The sequence below is a fragment of the Amblyraja radiata genome, chromosome 10, assembly GCF_010909765.2.
Source record: "Amblyraja radiata isolate CabotCenter1 chromosome 10, sAmbRad1.1.pri, whole genome shotgun sequence".
Taxonomy (NCBI): Eukaryota; Metazoa; Chordata; class Chondrichthyes; order Rajiformes; family Rajidae; genus Amblyraja; species Amblyraja radiata.
In genome coordinates, this window is record NC_045965.1 from 56,506,503 (window position 1) to 56,532,024 (window position 25,522).

Below are 25,522 nucleotides of genomic sequence, written 5' to 3' on the forward strand. Positions count from 1 at the left end.
CATCAACTTACACCCTACATCCAGGCTACTGTTTGGGGGCCTGCAGATAACTCCCATTATTGTCTTCTTACATTTACAATTCCTCAATTCTATCCACAGCGACTCTACATTGTCAGTCCCTATGTCACCCCTTGCAAGGGACTGAATTTCAATCCCTCACCAACAGAGCAACCCCACCTCCTCTGCCATTGATGCCTAAAAGAAATCGGTGATGGATAGATTCCAACCCGAAACATCACCTATTCTCCAGATGCTACCTGACCCGCTGAGTTACTCCAACACTTTGTGTCCATCTTCGGTGTAAACTAGCATCTGCAGTTCCTTCCTACATATTATTGGTGCCTGCATTGTCACAGTGTCCATACATTGAAACCGTTATCATTAACTGGCAGAAACAAGGAACTGCAGATGCTGGATTACACAAAAGGACACAAAGGGATTGGCTTTGCAGCATAAGGGGGCGTCCTGAGAGTATGAAAGGCATTGTATAAATGCAAAGCCACTGGTGTGTGTGCTTTATCATCATTCCTTACAACGCTATGTACGACAGTGATCGCAACTTCTACTGAATTGTGGATGGCCGTTGGCTCACTAGAAGCTCATCCGCCCTTTGACAGGTCTTGTTTTTGGTCCTGCATAACACATGAGAAGCACCTTTAAACAAATAGGTAGAGAGTAAGGAACAGATGCCAGGCTATTTTACGGTTTCCTGATTCAATCATAGGATGTGTTTGCAACTAAAATGGCTTTGTATTGGTTCAGTGGTGGGGCTGGTCAGTATACGCCAAATCACTAATTAATTCTGGGATGTAATGGCATGGTTTGGAGGTAACTTTGTCTTAGTTTTGTCACTTTGTCGACACTTATGTACTGCCTAGGTGATGTCCACTGTATGATTTTGCCGGGTTGTACGCAAAACAAAGCATTTCACTGCACATGTGACAATAAAGTGTAATTGAATCATTAAATTAACCATGTCTGACTCACAGTGTACAAACTGGATCATTTCAAATGGAATAAAGCAAACCGGATGATCGATTGCTGTACGGTACTTACTGGGATCTAACCTGATGGATTGTCTTGCTGGATACCACTGGGGGTCTAAAAAAAGGAGATGCAAAAATAGAATTTATCTGTTATAGCAAAGTGTCACACAGCAGTAACGAGCTTGCAATGGGGAGGTGCTGGAATGAGGAGACTGAATTTCCCACTGGAGCACCATCCCTTTGGAAGGTGTGATACAACTGAATTATGCCCACCCAAACTTACTTCTGCTCATCTGCCTTATTGTCCGTGGCTTGGTTTAGTTTAGTGTAGAGATACAGCACGGAAACAGGCCTTTTGGCCCGCCGACCAGCGATCGCCGCACACTAGCACTATCCTACTAGTTAGGGTCGATTTACGATTTTTACTGAAGCCAAATTAACCTACAAACCTGTACGTCTTTGGAGTGTGGGGGGAGACCGGTGCACCCGGAGAAAACCCACGCGGTCACGGGGCCCACTCAACAATTACTTCTGCTCACCTGGGTTCACCTTATTTGTGAAGAGCGTTCTATGTGGAGATGGTTTAGCTGAAGACTAGAATTAGCTAAAGACGGGTCCTGACCCAAAATGTCACCTCTCCATGTTCTCCAGAGATGCTGCCTGACCCGCTGAGTTACTCCAGCACTTTGTGCCTTTTTTTAAAACTAGAATTAACACATCCTGCAAGTTCCTATGAATGGTCTGTTTTCAGATCCTATGAATGATGCTATGAATACTGCCCAGCAATATTGATGACCTCCCCCCCCCTCCCCCCCACACCCCCCACCTTTTATTCCAGACATACTTGAAGCGATAATAATGACACAGGCATATGATACCACTTTGTCAATGTGCCCCTCTGAAGAAATATGACCTGGTATAACTAACATGATATTTTCTCTTTTGATCTATACAGAATTATACAGTAGAAATGAGAGCATTCATGTCATCGTGCCTGCACTGGTTCTTTCTATGAATTTTCCATTCAGTGGAACATCCTAGCTTTTTCCGTCCCTTAGAAATACTGAACCAATTCCTTTAGTCAGAGGGTGGTGAATCTGTGGGATTCATTGCCACAGGAGGCTGTGGAGGCCAAGTTAATGGATGTTTTTAAGGCAAAGGTAGATAGATTCTTGATTAATATTGGGTGTCAAGGGTTATAGGGTGAAGGCGGGAGAATGGAGTTTGGAGGGAGAGATTGATCAGCCATGACTGAATGGTGGGGTAGACTTGATGGGCCGAATGGCCCAATTCCTCTCCTATCACTTATGAACTTATTCCCTCTCCAAAGTTACTCCTGGACCTATTTTCAGATAATGCAACTTGCTCCATAAAAAAACATCCTGTGCAAAATTCCTCTGATCTTCTGCCAATTAAATTAGAATAGTATCGCAAGGCTATTGCACCCTTGGCATTATGGGCAGATTCTCCCCGCTTACACTGTCAGTTTTGAATCCTTCCATTAAAACTTATTTTTCTGTTATCTGGTCGTCAGGGGCCAATCCTAACTCTGAAGTCTCACCAAACAACTGGAGACTCCCACCATTGTTTCCACTTTACTAGGAAATGTCTGCACCCTATCCAAGGCTTAGACATCCTGTGTCAAGTGTGATCGTATGAATTCAACACAGTGTTCCAGTCAACCAATCATTTAGAGATGCCTGGCATAACTTCCTTGCTTGTGTGCTATTAATAAAGCCAAAGATCCTGTATCCTTTTTAAAAAGATTTCTGAACATGACCCTTTACTAGGGCTATGTGTACGATTTTATACGTGGCCTGTTTTGGACGGGGCATTTAAACAATAGATAAATATTGAACACAAATATTGATCTTACAGTGGTTTACAAAAAAAACATGAGAATAGATTGGCGCGCAGAGTCCCTTGCTCAGAGTAGGCGAATCGAGAACCAGAGGACATGAGATTATCGAAATGGGGGAAAGGTTTAACAGGAACCTGAGGGGTAACTTTCTCACTCAAAGGGTGGTGGGTGTATGGAACGAGCTGCCAGAAGAAGTAGTTGAGGCAGGCACTATCGTAACGTTTAAGAAACATTTAGGTACATGGATAGGACAAGTTTAGAGGGATATGGACCATATGTAGGCAGGTGGGACTAGTGTAAATGGGACATGTTGGTTGGTGTGGGCAAGTTGGGCCTGTATGACTTTATGACTCCATGACTATGACATTTGTGCATATACCTGTTGCCTCAACACCATCTTTCCTTGCAGTCCATTCCACCTATCGCTTGCCAAATGACAAACTGCCGGGGGAAATCAGCATGTCAAAGTTTTGGCCCATATCCTTCTGAACCTGTCCTATCCATGGACCTGTCTAAATGTTGCTTAAACGTTGTGATAGTACCTGCTTCAACTACCTCCACTGGCAGCTTGTTCCATATACCCACCACCCTTTGCATGGAAATGTTAGCCCTCAGATTCCTATTAAACCTTACCCCCTCACCTTAAACCTATGTCCTCTGGTTCTCGATTCCACTACTCTGAGCAAGAGACTCTGTGTGTCTACCCTATCAATTCCTCTCAAGATTTTGTACACCTCTATAAGATCACCCCTCAACCTCCTGCACTCCAAGGAATAGAGTCCTAATAGCCCTGTCCCACGGTACGAGTTCATTCCAAGAGCTCTCCCGAGTTTGCCCTGATTCGAACTCGGAGATTTACGGTAATGTCCGCTCGTCGGTACTCGGGGCTCTCGTGGACATTTTTCACCATGTTGGAAAATCTTCACGAGTCTTCCCGTGCTTACCTGCCGTTAGCGAGTCTTCCCGAGTACCTGCCGTTGGCGTTACGAGCCACAAAGAGACGTCCCCGAGCTCCGACGTACCCGCTACGTTCATTCTCCGTGCTTACCACGAGTTTGATTTTTTTTTTTAACTCGGGAGAACTCTTGGAATGAACTCGTACTGTGGGACAGGGCTTTAACCTGCTCAACCTCTCCCTATAGAACAGGCCCTTTAGTCCTGGCAACATCCTTGTAAATGTACAGCAGCCATTCATATACTAGCACATCGTTAGTTTGTGGGAGGAAAGTGGAGTATCAAGGAGAAATCTAGTCAGTCACCGCGAGAGCGTGAAACCAACACTTACACAAATGTGTGAGAAGTGGAGATAGTGTAGGAATTGATTTTGAAGAGAACTTTGAAATAATGATGTGATCCCAAGTTTACGTTATTAATATGAATATCAAAAAGAGCAGTTCCCCTATTGCCTGTACCTGAGAGACTTTCTTGATTAGTGCGGGTGTGAGGGGTTATGAGGAGAAGGCAGGAGAATGGGGTTGAGAGGGAAAGATAGAACAGCCATGATTGAATGGCGAAGTTCACCTGATGGGCCGAATGGCCTCATTCTGCTGCTGGAACTTATGAACATAATGTGAGTGTTTAAGAAGGAACTGCAGATGCTGGAAAATGGAAGGTACACAAAAATGCTGGAGAAACTCAGCGGGTGCAGCAACATCTATGGAGCGAAGGAGATAGGCAACGTTTCGGGCCGAAACCCTTCTTCAGTCATCATGAGAGTGACTCATTTAGGCCCTATAATTACTCTTCCCTTCATTTGCCAAACCTTAGACCATATATAAATTTATAGAAGATTAATGCTCCCTTTTAAGTGCCCGGCTAATCTATTCTCATTCAGACTTTGAACCTCATCTTTCCCTCTCAGCTGTATTATATGTTTACGCTTGGCTCTGGACTTCAATACGAGTCTGACATTCATCATAACCTTCTTTTCTTTTGATCTTCAATAATCTCTGGTCATCCGGAGAGCTTTAGCTTCTCGGGAGTGAGTGTATACACAAACAACCTCATCTTTGAATGCCCGGGGGGCAAATGAAATCTGATTAGGCAGAAAACGTAGGTAGCCATGGAAAGATTAATGGAGGGAGGGGAGGGGGGGGGGGGGGGCGCCATTGGTCTTTCCATGGCTATCTACGTTTTCTGCCTAATCAGATTTCATTGGGTACGTCTTCATTGTAATGGTTGTTAAATTTATCCTTGTGGGCAGCTGGTGGGGGAATAAATAACCCAGATCCAGGAATTGTCATCCACGCAAAATGGATTTACACGAAATAGGTTACCACCTCCCACACCAAATCAACTCTCCTATTCCACAGCTTCCACAAGACAAAAAGTTCTATCTTCGCTATAAGGGCTGATGCGTCATTAACAATGAGTCTCGGTAGGAGAAAGCAAAGCAATTGATGAACTAAACGTAAACAATAGTCAAATTAGTTTACAAATAACATTTGTACACTGCTTAAGGTGCACTGGAATTATTGCCAAAGGTTTGACTCACATGATTTGTGGAACATGGATTTTATTTCTCCAACTGTGGCATTTGGTTCGACCTGAGCAAGAGATGAATGAAAAGTGCTCAGTGAAACTGCTTGCTGGCGATTCTTAAGAAGGAAAGAGTGCTGACTTTTGCAATAATAACTTTACGAGCAAGCGTGACCGAGCTGTACATGTCCCAGTAATGTGCTCGCCCACACTGAGAACATGATTATTTGTTAAAATGACATTCTAGTTCGAGGCAGCATCACAGTGCCTAAAGAAATCTCAAACTGCTCTGCAACAAAGTTGTCCTCGGCGAAAACACAATTTTTACACTTGTTAACCAAATTACTTCAAAACTACCCTTCTCTATCTATATTAAAAAAAACTAGAAGCAGAATCAATCCACAATTGAAAATTTTAATAATGTATGATTGATGTACATGAAAAGTATTTTACTATAAAATGTAACTATACTATGTAACATAATATGTTTGCTTCTAATAAAAATATATTTTTTTTAAACAAAAAAAAAACTACCCTTCAAGCATTTAAGAACTTTACACTAGATGAAAAATGTAACTGGATTCTCATTAAATGCTGCCAACTTTTATAAAGGTTCTGTGAGTGAAATATTTGTTTACATAAATTTCAAAGTTGCTTTATTTTAAAATAAAGTTAATACTATAAGAGTTTGTTAAGCCACAATGGTAGCCAAGGCATTTGTAAGTGTTCCGGCTCTCACCTTGTCCAGGAAGCATAGCTGTTCCTTGTTCTTGGCATCCAGAATCTCCACCTCAAAGAAAACAAATGATTTTACTTTTTTAGACGAGGCTGCGGAGTCCCTTGCCTGCTGCGCGACATTTGTGGCAGCCGCTTTCCTTTTAAAGCTCGATGCAGTGAATACAGCTGTTAGGTCGATGGTCTGTAGTGCGGCCATTGCTTGTGCAGTAGGGGGAACGACCGGTGCTAAATGTTGCACCAACCGACACACCAGCGGGGCTGGCTGTGAAGAAAGTGGCAACGACGCATGTCCTTGACATTTCCATACGACAATAACTGCACGACGGATCCTGACAGCAGCATGACAGAAGAACCCAACTGATGGAAATGTCCTTGTAATGTGATAGTCCGCATCGTGTACTCCATCAGCCACGGTTGTAGTAGAGCAGATCCTTTTTCTACTCCAGCTGTTTCTCTGCCTGAATAGTCACCCTCCAGACCAACACTAAGTTAGTCACAGCAAAGTGTATTATCAAATGAATCTGATAAACTCTTTCACTTTGAGTACATTATGAAACACAGCATACCATACATTATAAAATATCCAACAAGTACAAATCAACATTCTTCTTCTCTGCATGTTATAGAAACAAACTCACGTACATTTTCACACCTCTAGTTTCCCTCTCCCCTGACTCTCAGTCTGAAGAAGGGTCTCGACCCGAAGCTGCCTGACCCGCTGAATTACTCCAGCGTTTTGTGTCCATCTCGGTGTAAACCAGCATCTGCAGTTCCTTCCCACGCATCATTTAAGTTTGATAGTTAAATGAACAGTACAATCAAAAAACGCTTGCTTCTAGGATTAATAAAATGTAAAAGGAGTTTCATGTTTGAAATGAAATATTTGATTTCAGACATTTAAAAGTGATTTTATCTGATCCTTGTCGTAATTGATTTTGAGAGGCTTTCTGTGAAGGGATGTGTGTGACTTTTATGGAACGTGTATGTGGGTAGTGTACACGCATCAATCTGACCACTTGTCAACATACTAATCCCTATACAATCCAAGCTTACAATAATAAGAATTTTTAATATCGCTTTTAACACAGTAAAACATTTCACACTAGCTAAGGAAGAGGAGCTTAATCGAACAAAACTGAATACTAAGCCAAATAAGATTTAGTTTATGTGTAGGAAGGAACTGCAGATGTTGGTTTAAACCGAAGATAGACACAAAAATCTGGTGTAACTCAGTAACTCTCTGGGGAGAAGGAATAGGTGACGTTTTGGGTCAGTGCTTTTGGATCAGTTCTTTTCTCCAGAGATGCTGTCTGACCCGCTGAGTTACTCCAGCTTTTTGTGTCTATCTAAGATTTAGTTTACTTTAGATTATTGTCACGTGTACCGAGGTACAGTGAAAAGCTGTCAGGTGATATTAGTTTAGTTTTAGTTTAGAGATACAGCGTGGAATCCGCTTCTTCGGCCCCTGAATCGGAGCAGACTAGTGATCCCCACTCACTAACACTTCCCTAAATGCTTGGGACAATTTGCAATTTTACCAAAACCAAGTAACCTGCAATCCTGTACGTCTTTCGTGTGTGGGAGGGAACCTGAGCACCCAGAGAGAACCCACGTAGGTCACGGGGAGAACGTACAAACTCTGTACAGACAGCACCTGTAGCCAGGATCGAACCTGGGTCTCTGGCACTGTAAAGGGCCTGTCCCACGGGGGGCCGCGCGGAGGTCGAGTGATCCCGTACGAGTTGACGTGAAGTTCGAACGAAGTCGCGGGAAGTTTGCGCTAAGCGTACGCCGTCAAGACGCTGCGTACGGCGTCGAGATGGTGCATATGCCCATCGAGGCGGTGCGTACGGCCTCAATATGGCTGCGGGCCGGCAGGCCGTTGCCGTTGCCGCATGGAATTTTTGAACAATGTCAGTTTTTCGGAGCCCCGCGCGATGTCGGGACCAGCTCCGCACAACTCCATACGGCTCCGGCGATCGAAGTGGGACCGGCCCCGCGAAGCCGTACGGCTCAAGCGACCATGTTAGGTCACACTTGCCGCATGCAGTCGCATGCTCGTGGGACAGGCCCTTTAGAAAAGATTCATCAAGGGGGTAAGTTTTAAGGAGCAACTTAAAGAAAATGTGAGAGAGAGAGAAATAGTAAGACTGAGATGGATTACCAAACTTTAGCATCTAGTCAACTTAAGACTAACACTGACCCTTCTCATTTCCTAATAAAACCAAGCAAACATTTTTGAAAGGAGGTTTTAGACAATAGACAATAGACAATAGGTGCAGGAGTAGGCCATTCAGCCCTTCGAGCCAGCACCGCCATTCAATGTGATCATGGCTGATCATCCCCAATCAGTACCCTGTTCCTGCCTTCGCCCCATATCCCCTGGTTCAGCATGAAAAGTGTCGCCTTTACAACCATGGGGGAATATAGTGGTGATAAGTTGGATCTTATGTCCACCAACATGTGACAAAGGTGAGAACCAACAGCTCCACTGAGTACCTGGAGCACATGATAACACACGCCAAGCCCTCGAAACAAGAATTACCAGATTCACGGACAACTGAAATTCTGCAACCATCTTGAGGTAAGACAGCTACGATTATTTAGAAGTAAAATAATAGTTCTGATCTAATAATAATAATAATATCTTTTATTGTCATTGCACATAAGCGCAACGAGATTTGGTTTGCAGCTTCCAACCGATGTCATAACATAAATAAATAATACATTTGGATTTAGATGTCCCGAGAACATGGATTGTAAAAAGAACAGTAAAACAGTCAAAAATGTATGACCTACAGAGACACAAAGATGCCAGTGGTATGATGTAACCAAATATCAACAATCCCTCAAAGATGATGTGAGAGAGCTGCTCAACCACATGGTCACGGCCATTGGCACCGAGCCTACAAATGCTCCTCGCATGCTATTTTTTGGCAATTGTTAAAAGACACGCTGCCTAAAGTATTTGTCTCGCCAGCCGCACACAACACATACCACAACCAGAGAGCAGTGCTGAACTACCCTCTACCTCTTTGGTGACCCTCGGACTACCCTTGATCGGACTCCGCTGGCTTTACCTTGCACTAAACGTTATTCCCTTATCATGTATCTGTACATTGTAAATGGATGGATTGTAATCATGTATTGTCTTTCTACAGACTTGTTAGCACGCAACAAAAAGCTTTTCACTGTACATTGACAATAAACTAAACTAAACTAAACCAAACTAAATAGTAAGATTAAACGAGAACTTACCAGTTTGAAGTTTGATCTTGATTTTATGAGGAGTTACGATGAGCGATTACGTGAAGAAGGGCCGTCCGTCTGCGTGCGCGTCAATCTTCAAAGTAGCGGTGTTAAATCACAGATAAAAAGAAGACCTGAGAATAGTAAGTTTGAAGAAACTAGAACTTCCATGTGACCTTGATAGTATGAGGGTGGGAGCGGTGGGCACGTAATCGCTCATCGTAACTCCTCATAAAATCAAGATCAAACTTCAAACTGGTAAGTTCTCGTTTAATCTTACTATTTTACTTCGGAGTCACGTGAGTGACTACGTGAAGATTTCAAAGCTCTGTGATTTTACGGCGGTTACGAATCCAGGCGTCACACACTGAATGGATTGACCATGGATGCGTGTAATCATTAAAGCATTCAGACATTACGTAGTTAAGTAAGGACACTGATGCTTTAAATGAAAGAAAAGTTAAAAAAAACAAAAAAAGCTAGTTTCCCCTCCCAACCTTGGGGGTAAACTAAGGGACAGAACTTAAAATGGTACGTGCAAACACCCCCAGTCCGGTAATAGGTTTGTTATAAAACCGGTGGACCGTTATTTCATTCGTCCATCCTGCAGCCACTAGGATGTTGTCAAGAGGCACGTCCATTGCTCTTGCTGCCGACATAGATGCAGCCCTGGTGGAGTGAGATTTAACCATATGAACGTTCACTCTGTTACCGCCATTACCCACATTTGACCATCTGGAGATGGTTTGTGTTGAACCTTCTGGTCTGTTCTGAGCCTCTGTGGTTCTCCGTAACTCTCAGATAGTGGTATTAGTATGTTACCACACACACAACCGTAGGTCCTCTGGATATGCCAAGAACTGGATCTCCATCCCTGGCATTCCTGGTCTGCTATGTTTATATCAGGTTCCTGATTACGAATGTTATGTTGTTCATATTGGTGGTCATGTGGTCCAACCGTAGCTTTTGCAGTGTCTGGACTCTTTGTCAGCATACCACCTTCAGGGTTAGTTATAGGCGGTCCCCACTGTCAAAGTAGGGTTAGTACCACGCTCACATTCCATGTGTCCGTGTACCTTGGTCTTAGAGGTATTAGATTGTAAATTCTCTTCATGAATTTTGTTGTAAAGGGGTGCGTTCCTATCGACCCGTGCCCTGCTTGCAGCATCAGATAGGAGGAAAGTGCGCCTCTGGCACTATTGATTGCACTATAACTTTGTTTATAGTTATAGTACAGAGTTGATAGGAAACTCCAAGACATCTGTTATCCGAACTGTGTTGTATTTGTTCGGACAGTCCTATGCCTTGAAATGGCCTCCTCAGAATCTGCAGACCATACGTTCGTGTAGTGGATGATTACTCCCTGTAACTGGGTTCACTAGGAGGTCCCTGCTCTTGGGTACAGCCATAACTGGCTGGACTATAGTTCCCAAAATTTTTGGGGACCAGGCTTGAGTAGGCCAATCTGGCACTACCAATATGCCTGTGGCTTAGTCTTGCTTGATATTGGTCAAGCATTGGTTTGTGAGACAAATTTGCGGAAAGCATGCATAAACAATCCTCCCCAATTGAGGGAGAAAGCATCCACTACCTTTGTTCCTGGATCCTGCTTGCAGGACACATATCTGGGTAACTGATGGTTTAGTCTAGATGCAAATAAATCAAAATCTGGTATGCCAAATCGTGTAGTTATTTCGTTAAATACTGCCTGATTCAACATCCATTCTGTGTTGTTATTAAACATCCGTGATCCAGCATCTGTCACCATGTTATATCTACCTCGTAGATTTCCCAAATATTCCTCTTGATACACCAGTGCCAAATGAGGTTCGACAATCTATCGTAAGACACAGATTTTACACCACCCTTGTTAGTGGATATATGCCACCGCAGTGGTGTTATCAATCTGAATTTGAACAAGCACCGGTTGCATATTGCTACAGAACCCCTTGAGTCCAAATTGTGCCTCCAACAATTCTGGGTAATTGATTCCATGTGTTGGGGAATTACAGACTCCTGCTCATTCCATCTGCCCCCACAGCTCTAGACTGTGTTTGTGGCTCCCCATCCTTAGCCGCTTGCATAGGTCTGAAGAACCCTCGATGGCTTTCAAGCAAATTTACTTTGAGCTTTCTCACGTTCGTTATCCACCGTAGTTATTCAACAATGGCCTCTGCTGGCAATTCATAGTTTTGCCAATTTTGCCTGCATGGAATCTGAGTGTTCGTTCCTTTGCTCGCTGTAATTCTGGTAATGCAAAGGCCCGTACGTACTGCTGGAAATGCGGCTACTATTTGCCAATTACACTCGCTGTTTGCCTGATAGATGGCTAGTATTTGACTATCAGGTCATAGCAGGCTTGATTAATATAGTCGTTTGCCCCTAGGCAAAGTCACCAACATATTTACTGTTTTTGATAGTAAATTCTAGGTAATCAATTACCCTTGTAGGTGTCAATTTTGATTTAACTGGATGGATGAGGTAACCAATTCTATCAAACAGGGTTTTGGTTTGCTTTGACTGATGCTTCTGCCAATTCTTGGTGACTCCAAAATGAAATTGTCCAAATATGCCATTACTATGTGGTTCTGAGACCTTTGTAGACCCAGAATTGGTTTCCGTAGTTTTGTCAATAGTCTAGGAGCTGATGTCAACCCATTTGGCAGATCCATACCATCCAGTTAAACTTCAAATATCTCCTGTTCTTAGTGAATAGACACCGAATAGTATGCATCTTTGAGGTCGATGCATGCCATGTGACCATTTTATAGGAAGCTCCTATAAAACAGTAGTTAGACAGTAACAAAATTACTGTTTCTAAAAGTCTATACTGCACAAATGAGTTAAACCTGGATGAAGTGACATCCTCCATCTGTCACATGTCCTGAATGGCAATCCTGCCCAAAATTACTGGGCCTGCCTCGAAGACAATTCCAGTCCGAGTTCCAAGTCTGCTTGGAACCTGTGTATGTTGTGCAGTAAAATTATCACGTTATTATCTGTTTTAAAAAAAACAGTTATGAAATGTCATGTTATTGTCATTTTGAACAAGAACACAAGAGTAAATTACCAACATGTAACTGCTCCACAATCCCTTGTTTCAGTAAGCCCAGACCCACCTACCTCCATGGCTACCGGTGGTCTTGTGATAAGCCCAAAGGCCCCTGAAGCGGATTCCTTTTCTCTCCTTGATTGGGAGTAGGACTGGTAAGGAGTGTGGATTCCATGTTTCTCCCGACCCCTGCTTGGGTCTGGTCTGAAAACCTCATCATACTGAGCCTGCCTTGTAGGACAATTCTGGCCATTATTTTGAGTCTGCCTTGAAAGACGACTGATCGTATTTCCGTGCCCAGCTTTCAAGCTACCACCGGATTCAGTGAACCTCTTACCCCCTATGGAGGTGTGGGTGTGTTGTCGCCTATGCGGATATTCTGCCAGCTGCTGGCTCTTGAGGCCATATGCATGCTTCAGAATGTTCATACTTTAAATTCAAGATCAGTTACCTACGGATCATTCACACTCCCCTCCACTGAGAATGAGATTCATAGGCAGCCCTGAAAACAGGTGCTGCCGCAGGCCCCTGAAGATACCTGTGCTGACATGGCCCTTCCAGTGGACCTAAATGAGATTCTAGCTTTGGTCAGACTGAAATGGACCATGAATGCTCCTCTCCTCAGAGCAGGAGACATTTGTGCAGCCCTGAAAACAGGTGCTGCTGCCTGCGGGTTCTCCATAATACCCGGACTCAAGAGCTAGATTCCATCCAGGGAAGCACCCAGTGGAACCTGGATGATTGCAGAGGCACTTATTTTCTGTTTGTTTGTATGGAAGCTTATTATTCTTTTTATGTAAAGCATTTTGGTGTTGACTTAAACAGTGTAATATAAGTAAAACTTACTTACTTACTTCCTTTCTTCTGCTTGTCCCTGGGAAGGTCCCACCCCCTCTTCTTGTACTCTGATTCAGAGTGGTTTCTTCTACATGTAGTTCCCCCTCCAATGGGGAAGACATTGGGCTGCCCCATGTGCGAGGCTCCCGGCACCGGCACTGCCGTAGGCCATGCGGATACTGTTCCCTCCTTTGGAGCAGATCATTGTTGGAGCAACTTCTCCATAAGTTGCTCCATGTGGGAGAAGTCGTCCTCAGACGCTCTCCGTTGAGGGAGGGTATCCCTCTTCCCCGGACTCATCTGAGTCAACGGGTTCGTTTAGACTTGCGGGTGGCATTACGTCCCGCAGGACAACCATGGGGCTCCTGCTCCCGCGCAAAGTCTCCTGCCGATTCTGCTGTCGGCGCTAATGTCGGGAACAAGACCATCGCCCGCTATTTGGAAAGCTGCGGTCTTCGGCAGCCGACATCCCCGCGGGCCGTCTCCTCGACATCTGGGCTCTGAAAAAAAACCTTCAAGCCCGAAAGAACGCAGGTAAGTGATTCAACTTTCCTTACCTGCTCATCCCGACGGCCTGGGAGGACTCAGTGCCTGCCAGTCCGTCGTGCGTGTTGCGTTCAGACGTAATGACGCGCACGCAGACGGACGGCCCTTCTTCACGTAGTCACTCACGTGACTCCGAAGTAAAATGAAGCATTTTCAGTCACGGCTCCCACTCCTGTACATACAGGTTAGATCTATATACCTGATGCAACTATCTGAAATAGGGCAGCACGGTGGGGCAGGGGTGGAGTTGCTGCCTTACAGCGCTTAAAGTGCCAGAGACGCAGGTTCGATCCTGACCACGGAATTTGTATGTTCTCCTTGTGTGCTAACCAGTCAGCAGAAAGACAATACATGATCAGTCTGAAGAAGGATTTCGGCCCGAAACGTCGCCTATTTCCTTCGCTCCATAGATGCTGCTGCACCCGCTGAGTTTCTCCAGCATGTTTGTGTACCACATGATTACAATCGATCCATTTGCAGGTTTGTAGGTTAATTGGCTTTGGTAAAATTATAAATTGTCCCCAGTGTTAGTGTGCGGGGTTTATCTCCGAGATCTTCGGTTTCCTCCCACACTCCAAATACCTACAAGTTTGTAGGTTAATTGGCTTGGTATAAATGTAAATTATCTCTAGTATGTGTAGGATAGTGTTATTGTGCGGGGGATGGCAGGTCGATGCGGACTCAGTGGGCCGATGGGCCTATTGCCGCGCTGTATCTTTAAACTAAACCAAACTAAACTAAACTCAAAGTCGTCAATGATTCATGCTTCAGCTTGTGTACAAGAAGTTTGCAACAAAATCCCAACACCTCGACTAGAGTTATTGATAGTCCCAATCAACTTGAGACATGCTAAAACCATCAGCTTGCAATAACCTGGTGCCTACAACATGGTAACATGACTCAAGGCATTCTGCAGACCTGTTGTCAAACATTCCTTAAAGCAGTAGTTTAGAAAGAACACATGCATGTAATGGATATCAAGGCTTGATGTGTGAAAATATCCCAGCTTCCATACTTTTCAACTCTGATTTAATTATAACTTCAGTGAGTGATGTGGGGATTAAGCGAGCCCGTATTAGAAACTTAAAGGTTTCGGTTTAGGGTTTATTATTGTCAACTATTATTATTATCAATTGTCACCAAATTACTGAATTATCACTTGCATGTGAATGAAAAGAACACTAAATGCACTGTAAGTGTCCAGGGCGTTTATAGATTCTTGTTCATAAGTGATAGGAGCAGTATTAGGCCATTCGGCCCATCAAGTCTATTCCACCATTCAATCAAGGCTGATCTATCTCTCCCTCCCAACTCCATTCTCCAGCCTTCTCCCCATAACCCCTGACACACGTACGAATCAAGAATTTATATATCTCTGCCTTAAAAATATCCAAAGAATTCCACAGATTTGCCACCCTCTGAACAAATAAATTCCTCTTCATCTTCCTAAAGGAACATCCAATCAAGCCAAACTCAAGTACAATAGGTTAAGCAAGGGGAAATATAGAGTGCAGAATAAAGTTCTCAGCATATAATCATATAACCATATAACAATTACAGCACGGAAACAGGCCATCTCGACCCTTCTAGTCCGTGCCGAACACGTATTCTCCCCTAGTCCCATATACCTGCGCTCAGACCATAACCCTCCATTCCTTTCCCGTCCATATAACTATCCAATTTATTTTTAAATTATAAAAACGAACCTGCCTCCACCACCTGCCTCCACCACCTTCACTGGAAGCTCATTCCACACAGCCACCACTCTCTGAGCAGAGAGTACATCGTTTCCACAGATAAAGGGATATGGATTATGCACGGGCAGATTGGTCTTGGCATCATGTTCGGCACAGGCTTTGTGGGCCGAAGGGCCTGTTCTTGTGCTGTACTGTTCTATGTTCTATAAAGTCCAATGTCCGCAATGGGGTAGAGACGGATCAGACAGTACAGTGCAAACACAAAGACAGTGGGATATAAACGCAACAGGTTGTTTCTCAACAAGCAACGGTGGCGCAGCGGTAGAGTTGCTGCCTTTCAGCGCTTGCAGCGCCGGAGTCCCGGGTTCGATCCCGACTGCGGGTGCCGTCTGTACGGAGTTTGTGCGTTCTCCCCCTGATCACGTGGGTTTTCTTGGAGATCTTCTGTTTCCTCCCACACTCCAAAGAATGTACAGGTATGTAGCTTAATTGTGGCTTGGTGTATGTGTAAATTGTCCCTAGTGTGCGTAGTATAGTGTTAATGTGCGGGGATCGCCGGTCGGCACAGACTCGGCGGGCCGAAGGGCCTGTTTGGGCGCTGTATCTTTCAAGTATACTAAAACTAAATTCATCTGAAGAGGTTTGGTGTTGACCCATTAGCGAATGCTAGCGTATCTTCCTGTCTTTAGTTCTTAGGAAGTTTACACAAGTGTTAACCCATCTTTTCTCGTTCCAGACGCTGACTGCCCTCCTGTACATCTCCACTACCTTCAGTTGATCTTCATTTCTCCCCCCTGCAGCCAGGAATGGCTCTATGAAACACTTCAATTTCCTCTTGTCATGAACAGTCTTCTTTTCCACTGCTGCCGCCCTCGTGGCGATTAGTCCCGTTCTCGTTTGTCTTGCGTTTTGGTCAGGATCAGCTTTGGCCGTGGTGTGTCTTTTCCCTGCACCTGCTGCCAGCACTGGCTTGTCACAAATGGATTACAGCTAATATTTTTCTTCCAGAGACAGCCATGATTAACGCTTCATGACATTGAATATTTGCCTGGTCATTGCTTTCATATTTTCATGTAATCCCCCTTTAGTTTAGTTTAGAGATACAGCGCGGAAACGGGCCACTCGGTCTATCAAATGTGAGGTTATGCATTGTGGTGGCAAAAACAGGAAAGCAGACTATTATCTAAATGGTGGCCGACTAGGAAAAGGGGAGATGCAGCGAGACCTGGGTGTCATGGTACACCAGTCATTGAAAGTAGGCATGCAGGTGCAGCAGGCAGTGAAGAAAGCGAATGGTATGTTAGCTTTCATAGCAAAAGGATTTGAGTATAGGAGCAGGGAGGTCTTACTGCAGTTGTACAGGGTCTTGGTGAGACCACACCTGGAGTATTGCGTACAGTTTTGGTCTCCAAATCTGAGGAAGGACATTATTGCCCTAGAGGGAGTGCAGAGAAGGTTCACCAGACTGATTCCTGGGATGTCAGGACTGTCTTATGAAGAAAGACTGGATAGACTTGGTTTATACTCTCTAGAATTTAGGAGATTGCGAGGGGATCTTATAGAAACTTATAAAATTCTTAAGGGGTTGGACAGGCTAGATGCAGGAAGATTGCTCCCGATGTTGGGGAAGTCCAGGACAAGGGGTCACAGCTTAAGGATAAGGGGGAAATCCTTTAAAACCGAGATGAGAAGAACTTTTTTCACACAGAGAGTGGTGAATCTCTGGAACTCTCTGCCACAGAGGGTAGTTGAGGCCAGTTCATTGGCTATATTTAAGAGGGAGTTAGATGTGGCCCTTGTGGCTAAGGGGATCAGAGGGTATGGAGAGAAGGCAGGTACGGGATACTGAGTTGGATGATCAGCCATGATCATATTGAATGGCGGTGCAGGCTCGAAGGGCCGAATGGCCTACTCCTGCACCTAATTTCTATGTTTCTATGTTTCTATCAACTCTGCACCGACCAGCCCTGCACAATAACACGGAAGCCTGCACTAGGGACAATTTACACTTATGCCAAGTATGCAAACCCAAGCCAATTAACCTTACAAACCTGTACGACTTTGGAGTACAAACTCCGTACAGACAGCACCCGTAGTCAGGATCGAACCCGGTTCTCCGGCGCTGCAAGCGCTGTAAGGCAGCAACTCTACCACTGTGCTACCGTGCCGTCCCTTCATGCCCCACATGCATTCCGGACACTTCTCCTACAAACTGAATAGGAGAATCCGCAAAGAGTAGGAGTAAACGGGTCCTTTTCACAATGGCAGGCAGTGACTAGTGGGGTACCGCAAGGCTCAGTTCTGGGACCCCAGCTATTTACAATATATATTAATGATTTGGACGAGGGAATTGAATGCAACATCTCCAAGTTTGCGGATGACACGAAGCTGGGGGGCAGTGTTAGCTGTGAGGAGGATGCTAGGAGGCTGCAAGGTGACTTGGATAGGCTGGGTGAGTGGGCAAATGCTTGGCAGATGCAGTATAATGTGGATAAATGTGAGGTTATCCACTTTGATGGCAAAAACAGGAAAGTAGATTATTATCTGAATGGTGGCCGATTAGGAAAGGGGGAGATGCAACGAGATCTGGGTGTCATGGTACACCAGTCATTAAAAGTAGGCATGCAGGTGCAGCAGGCAGTGAAGAAGGCGAATGGTATGTTAGCATTCATAGCAAAAGGATTTGAGTATAGGAGCAGGGAGGTTCTACTGCAGTTGTACAGGGTCTTGGTGAGAACACACCTGGAGTATTACGTACAGTTTTGGTCTCCTAATCTGAGGAAAGACATTCTTGCCATAGAGGGAGTGCAGAGAAGGTTCACCAGACTGATTCCTGGGATGTCAGGACTTTCATATGAAGAAAGACTGGATAGACTCGGTTTGTACTCGCTAGAATTTAGAAGATTGAGGGGGGATCTTATAGAAACTTACAAAATTCTTAAGGGGTTGGACAGGCTAGATGCAGGAAGATTGTTCCCGATGTTGGGGAAGTCCAGAACAAGGGGTCACAGTTTAAGGATAAGGGGGAAATCTTTTAGGACCGAGATGAGGAAAACTTTTTTCACACAGAGAGTGGTGAATCTCTGGAATTCTCTCCCACAGAAGGTAGTTGAGGCCAGTTCATTGGCTATATTTAAGAGGGAGTTAGATGTGGCCCTTGTGGCTAAAGGGATCAGGGGGTATGGAGAAAAGGCAGGTACAGGATACTGAGTTGGATGATCAGCCATGATCATATTGAATGGCGGTGCAGGCTCGAAGGGCCGAATGGCCTACTCCTGCACCTATTTTCTATGTTTCTATGTTTCTATGTTTCTATGAATCCATGCCACCAGTTCTGGTCCTCAGTTCCATGCCTTCCTCCATCACCTCTGTTAATTTCAACAAAAAGTAAATTAAAAAGTACATAGAAACATAGAAAATAGGTGCAGGAGGAGGCCATTCGGCCCTTCGAGCCAGCACCGCCATTCATTGTGATCATGGCTGATCTTCCCCTATCAATAACCCGTGCCTGCCTTCTCCCCATATCCCTTGACTCCACTAGCCCCCTAGAGTATCTAAATCTCTCTTAAATCCATCCAGTGACTTGGCCTCCACTGCCCTCTGTGGCAGGGAATTCCATAAATTCACAACTCTCTGGGTGAAAAAGTTTTTTCTCACCTCAGTCTTAAATGACTTCCCCTTTATTCTAAGACTGTGGCCCCTGGTTCTGGACTCGCCCAACATTGGGAACATTTTTCCTGCATCTAGCTTGACCAGTCCTTTTATAATTTTATATGTTTCTATAAGATCCCCTCTCATCGTTCTAAACTCCAGGCCTAGTCTTTTCAATCTTTCCTCATATGACAGTCCCGCCATCCCAGGGATCAATCTCGTGAACCTACGCTGCACAGCCTCAATCACAAGGATGTCCTTCCTCAAACTAGGAGACCAAAACTGTACACAATACTCCAGATGTGGAGCATAATTCCTTGAAAGTGGCGTCACAGGTAGATAGGGCTTTCCATGGTAGGGGAACTAAAACTAGAGGGCATGGGTTTACAGTAAGAGATTTAATAGGAACCTGAGGGGCAATAGAAGGGTGGTGTAGATATGGCGGAGGAAGTTGAAACAGGTACTATAACAACATTTAAAAGACATTTGGACAGGTACATGGATAGTTTAGTTTAGTTTAGATATACAGCAAGCTATCGCCCACCGAGTCCGCACCGACCAGCGATTCCTACACATTAACACTATCTTGCACACACAAGGGAAATTTTACACTTATGCCAAGCCAATTTACCTACAAACCTGTACGTCTTTGGAGTGTGGGAGGAAACCGAAGATCTGGGAGAAAGCCCACGCAGTCAAGGGGAGAACGTACAGACAGCACCTGTAGTCGGGATCGAACCTGGGTCTCTAGCCCTGCAAGCGCTGAAAGGCAACAACTCTACCGCTGCACCACTGTACCCCACTATTCGGATTCACCGATAGGAAAGGTTGAGAGGAATATGGGCCAAATGTAGGTAAATAAGTCAAGCTTAAATGGGGCATCTTGGTTGGCATGGAGGAGTTGGGCCGAAGGGCCTATTTGACGCTAGGATATTTATGCCTGGAGGGTGCATGTTCACTGTGGTCTCTTCCTTTAATTCTGTCTGAAAGGTTCGGAATTTCTCCGGAACGCTCTCTCATCCACAGTCCTCATAAAGTTTTTCCCTGGTTAACATCCCTTCCCACCCAAACCACCCCCTCCCCCTTCCCCTGTAACCGCAGGAGATGCGACACCTGTTGCTAAACCTCCTCCCTCGCCCCTGCCCCGGGACCCCGACAGTCCTTTCAGGTTAGGCAGAGGTTCACTTGCAGCACCTCCTGCAACCTCATCTACTGTATCCATTGTTCAAGACGTGGACTCGTGCATCGGCGAGACCAAATGCAAATTGGAGGAACAGCATCTCATATTTCGCTTGGGCAGCTTACAGCCCAGTAGTATGAATATTGATTTCTCTCACATCGGGCAGCCCCGGCATTCCCTCGCTCTCTATCCCTCCCCGACCCAGGTCACATTAGCTTCTCATTTTAACCCTGTAAACAGCTTACAATGGCCTGTTTCCTTTATCATCATTACTTTTTTTGCATATCTTTCATTCATTGTTCTTCATCTCTCCACATTACTGCCTATGTCTCTCATTTCCTTTATCCCTAACCAGTCTGAAGAGGGGTCTCGACCCAAAACTTTAGTATCATACGCACAAGAACAGAGAGGCCTAGGTACAATGAGTGTGTGTATGTAGGAAGGAACTGCAGATGCTGGTTTATACCGAATGTAGATACAACATACTGGAATAACTTAGCAGGTCAGGCAGCATCTCTGGTGAAAAGGAATAGGTGATGTTTCGGATCGGACCCCTTCTTCTGACCCAAAGCGTCACCTGTTCTTTTTCTCCGGAGATGCTACCTGACCCGTTGAGTTACTCCAGCATTTTGTGTCTATCTTCGCATTGAAAATCTTGCTTGCAGCAGCATCACAGACACAAAGACAACACACAAAAAAACATAAATAATACAAAAATCAACACAAATTCTACCAGACAGTGCAAAGGAAAGGGCTGAGCAAATACGCAAGACGTTGATGGCAATCTGAAAACAAGAAGTCCGCCCACCAATCCCACTTTTTGCTTCACCGATCCACAGCGCAAAATACCTCAAGAAAGTCGGCTCAGATGTGAGCAGTGCAGGGTGCTCCGGCAGTAAATCTCACAGGAACACTTTGAGAGGCCGTTAATCGGGCCAAAACTGAATCCTTGTCCATGGCATTAGTAAACATCCAACAGCTGCTCTGTGACATGGGCCAGCTCCATTGCAAGGTCACTCACCTGTGACGTTAACTCTGCCTCTCTCTGCTGGCTATTTCCACCATTCTCCTCCATTCATGACTTCCAGGCACTGCTGTGTTAGAGTCATAGAGTGATACAGCGTGGAAACGAGCGATTCGGCCCAACTCGCCCACACCGGCCAACATGTCCCAGCTACATTAGTCCCACCTGCCCGCGTTTGGTCCATATCCCTCCAAACCTGCCTATCCATGTACCTGTCTAACTGTTTCATAAACGTTGTGATCGTCCCAGCCTCAACTACCTCCTCTGGCAGTTCATTTCATACACCCACCACCAAACTGTGAAAAAGTTTCCCCTCAGATTCCTATATAATCATTCCAACCCTTCACCTTAAACCTATATCCTCTGGTTCTCAATTCATAGGAGCACTCCCCCATCATCACAGCTCTGGTAAATGACTCCCGACACCTCTATCCACAACGGTTCCTGTCCTCCAGCACATCTGGATCTTGTCCTCTCCAGCTGTGCAGCAGATTTGCAGAGACCCGTCCAGCTGTGGACAACCAAGAGCCGTCACCCATTTACACCAAGCGTGCAGGAAGGAACTGCAGATGCTGGTTTACACCGAAGATAGACACTAATCGCTGGAGTAACTCAGAGGGTCAGGCAGTGCCTCTGGAGAAAAGGAATAGGTGATGCTTTGGGTCTGAAGAAGGGTCTCAACCCAAAACATCACCTATCCATATTTTCCAGAGATGCTGCCTGACCCGCTGAGTGACTCCAGTGTTTTGTGTCTACCCATCGATGGCAAGTTTCTTATTGAGGAGGTTTCTGCTTTCCGTTTGCTGGGCTTGTGAACAGAGATGCTCCTCCATGTGGAGTTGCCTGAACGACCTCCCTAGCTGGCCGGTCATTAGTGGGTAAACCAGGGTCACAGCAAGTGGAGGTTCCCCTTCAACTGCCAAAGTGTCGGATCAATCATCACTAGTCTCAGAATTCCCCACGCATTTCATCTCTTTGAATTGAATTGAATTGAATTGAATTCCTTTTATTTGTCATCCAGACCGAAGTCTGAACGAAATTTAAGCAGTCATTACATATAATACAATACAATAAAAAACAACAATAAACACATATTAACATCCACCACAGTGAGTCCACCCAACATCTCCTCACTGTGATGGAGGCAAAAGTCTTAGGGCTGCAGTCTCTTCCCTCCTCTTCTCCTTCTGCGCTGAGGCGATACCCCCCGGGCGATGTTCCTCGCGGCTCAAACACCGCGGCCCGGGGTAGTCGAAGCTGCCGCTCACCAGACCTGCTGACGCAGCCGCTGGCCCGCGGCCGAACCCCCAGTCTCAGGCCACCGCCACCAGAACTGCCGTCCCAGCCCCCGGAGCATCGTTCCAGCCCCGAGCCGGATCGCCCTCACGTGAGTACTGCCACCGTCTCAGCCTCGCGCCAGGCCGCCGCTCCTCCCTCGTGCCAGGCCGCCCCGACCGGGCGCCGCTCCTCCCTCGCGCCAGGCCGCCCCGACCGGGCGCCGCTCCTCCCTCAAGCTGGGAACGCCGTACCTCCCCGAGCTCGGCTACTCCGACGGGAGCACCGTTCCTTCCTCGGGCCGGCCCGCACAGCCCCTCACGAAAGCCCTGTTCCAGCCCCGAGCCGGGCCGTCCTCACGGGAGCGAGCCCAGTGCGAGTCCTGGCAGGCTCTGCCTCCTGAGCCTCGAGGTCGCCAGCTCCGCCACTAGGCCTCAGCGCAGACGGAGGCAGAGAAGGGGAATACGACAAAAAAGTCGCATTCCCCCGCAGGGAGAGACAGCAAGCCCCGTTTCAACCCCCCCCCCCCCAAAACACAAACTAAAAACCAAAACTAGACTAACCAAAACGAAAATAAACAAACCAAAAAACACAAAACTAACAGGACTGCCGGAGAGCCGCTGCAGCCAGAGCCGCGCCGCCACTAGGCCACTGAGTATAAATAGTATATGGATCAAGGGGGGATTTCCACAACCTCCGTCAGTTATTAATAAAATAGTCTTGACATGAAGCCACTCAAGATGCAGGTCCTGCAGTCTCATCGCTGTTTTAGGCACAAGCTCAATGGACTAACCTTCCCGGGATGTTTATGATCAACCATCACCACATTACTGAATTATCACTTGCATGTGAATGGAAAGAACACTAAATGCACTGTAAGTTTATCAGTTTATTTATTCATGTATGTATATATTTATATAATGGTATATGGACACACTGATCTGTTCTGTAGTCATGCCTACTATGTTCTGTTGTGCTGAAGCAAAGCAAGAATTTAATTGTCCTTTCAGGGACACATGACAATAAACTCTCTTGAATCTTGAATCTTGAAAGTGTCCAGACCGCTTATAAATTCTTAAGTTCATAAGTGATAGGCGCAGAATTAGGCTTTTCGGCCCATCAGGTCTACTCTGCCATTCAATCATGGCTGATCTATCAGTCCCTCTTAACCCCATTCCCCTGCCTTTCCCCTTAACCCCTGACACCCGTACTAATCAAGAATCTATCTATCTCTGCCTTAAAAATATCCACTGACTTGGCCTCCACAGCCTTCTGTGACAATGAATTCCACAGATTCACCACCCTCTGGTTAAATAAATTCCTCTTCCTAAAGGAACGTCCTTTAATTCTGAGGCGATGACCTCTGGTTTTAGACTCAACCTCTAGTGGAAACATCCTCTCCACATCCACTCGCTCCAGGCATTTCACTATTCGTTTTCACTATTTACTTAAAGGACGGAGGCTGGTCGTGTCTCACTGCTGAGACACACCTCTCTGGAACAGCCAATCCGTTTCTGAAAGGCAGGGAGAGGGGGTACCATTCCACCCCACCTCACCCTCTAGATATAGACCGGTTCAAAGCTCAGAGTACCTTCCCCTTTAGCTGAAATTTCTCTCCATTATTTAAACTGTAATCATGCCAAATTTATTTAAAACTTATTTCTCCATGAAATTGTGCGTGTGAGTCTATGTGAGTGCACATGTGTGTGTGTGTGTGTGTCTGTGTGTGGCTTTGAACCAGTGTGTATCTATTGGGAGATGGTGTGGCAGGAGGAGGGGAGACTTACTTTTCCAGAAAAAGCTTGACTTCTTGTAAATGGTTCTTCTCCATTGACTGTGTGAATACGTGTATTTGCAAGCACACGTATGTCTGTGTGTGTGTGTGTGTGTTTGTGTATGTGCAAGCGTGTGTATATGCATGTGTGCACGTACATAGCTATATGTCCATGTGAGTATGTGTGTGTCAATGCGTGTGTGTTTGTATGTGCATGAATGTGCATCTGTGCCTGTGTGTAAGTGTATGTGTGTGTGCATGAGTGAATGTGTACGTGTGTGTGTGTGTGTGTATGAGTGAATGTGTGCGTGTGTGTGTGTATGAGTGAATGTGTACGTGTGTGTGTATGAATGTGTGCGTGTGTGTGTATGAGTGAGTGTGTGTGTGAATGGGCATCTGTACATCTACAGTATGTGAACATGTGTGTGCACGTGAGTGTGTGTTTGTGTGAATGTGCGCCTGTGAGTGAGTACGTGTGCATGTGACAGTTGTGCACGCATGTGTGTTTGGCTGTGTGTGTGTATCTGTGAGTGGTTCACGTGTGCGTGCATGCATGCATGTGCGTGTACATGCGTGTCTGCGAATGCGCGCACGTGTGTATGTGTGTGTTTGTGCGCACGCGTATGTGTGCGTGTGAAAGTTGTGCTTTTACTCAGGTTCCCCCATCTCCCCACTCACAACCTGTACAAGAGCGTGGGGGACTGGATGACAGTACTGACGGGGTCCGCTGCCCCGCTGTAGAACAGTCAGTTGGACACCCATGGTCTGTGTCCAGCGGTGAAACTGTTTACTTACCCCTAGTGCAACCCCACCCCCAACAAAGCCCAGCTGAGAACAGATGGAACTCGCTGTGTAGTGGTACATCTTAATACTGCATGAGATAGAGACAATTGTAGAAAACCAATACTGTGTAATTAAATCTTGTGACCTGGTCACAAAACCATCGATTACCAAAATAAACCTGTCCTTCAGTGCTGGTGGCTCACATTTGTAATCTGACTGGTCTGCCTGTCTCAGCAAATTTATATTGTCTCAGTTTCAGAAGAGGTATGTAAACTCTCTTTGTCACGGCGGCCTGTCAACATGGCAGTTCCACAAGATTGCTCTCGCTCCATTGCCAGGTCTTCAGAGATATTGCATGCATCCAGGACAGAAAGGTCAGTGAGGGAATGGC

General features: G+C 45.5%; 1 protein-coding gene across 2 annotated transcripts in view; it reads right to left on the reverse strand.

Annotated features, from left to right (window-relative positions):
* LOC116977977 (very-long-chain enoyl-CoA reductase-like) overlaps positions 1 to 25,522 on the reverse strand; it is an 84,754-nt gene that overhangs the window by 18,074 nt on the left and 41,158 nt on the right. The window contains exons 2-4 of one of the 2 annotated variants that reach the window (XM_033028919.1): positions 6,065 to 6,115; positions 5,342 to 5,393; positions 1,057 to 1,101 (exon numbers count right to left, since the gene is read on the reverse strand). In XM_033028919.1, the coding sequence (XP_032884810.1) occupies positions 1,057 to 1,101; positions 5,342 to 5,393; positions 6,065 to 6,115 (148 nt within the window). Of the gene's footprint in view, positions 1 to 1,056; positions 1,102 to 5,341; positions 5,394 to 6,064; positions 6,343 to 25,522 lie in introns of those variants that run through there. The other variant, XM_033028918.1, reaches the window with a different exon arrangement.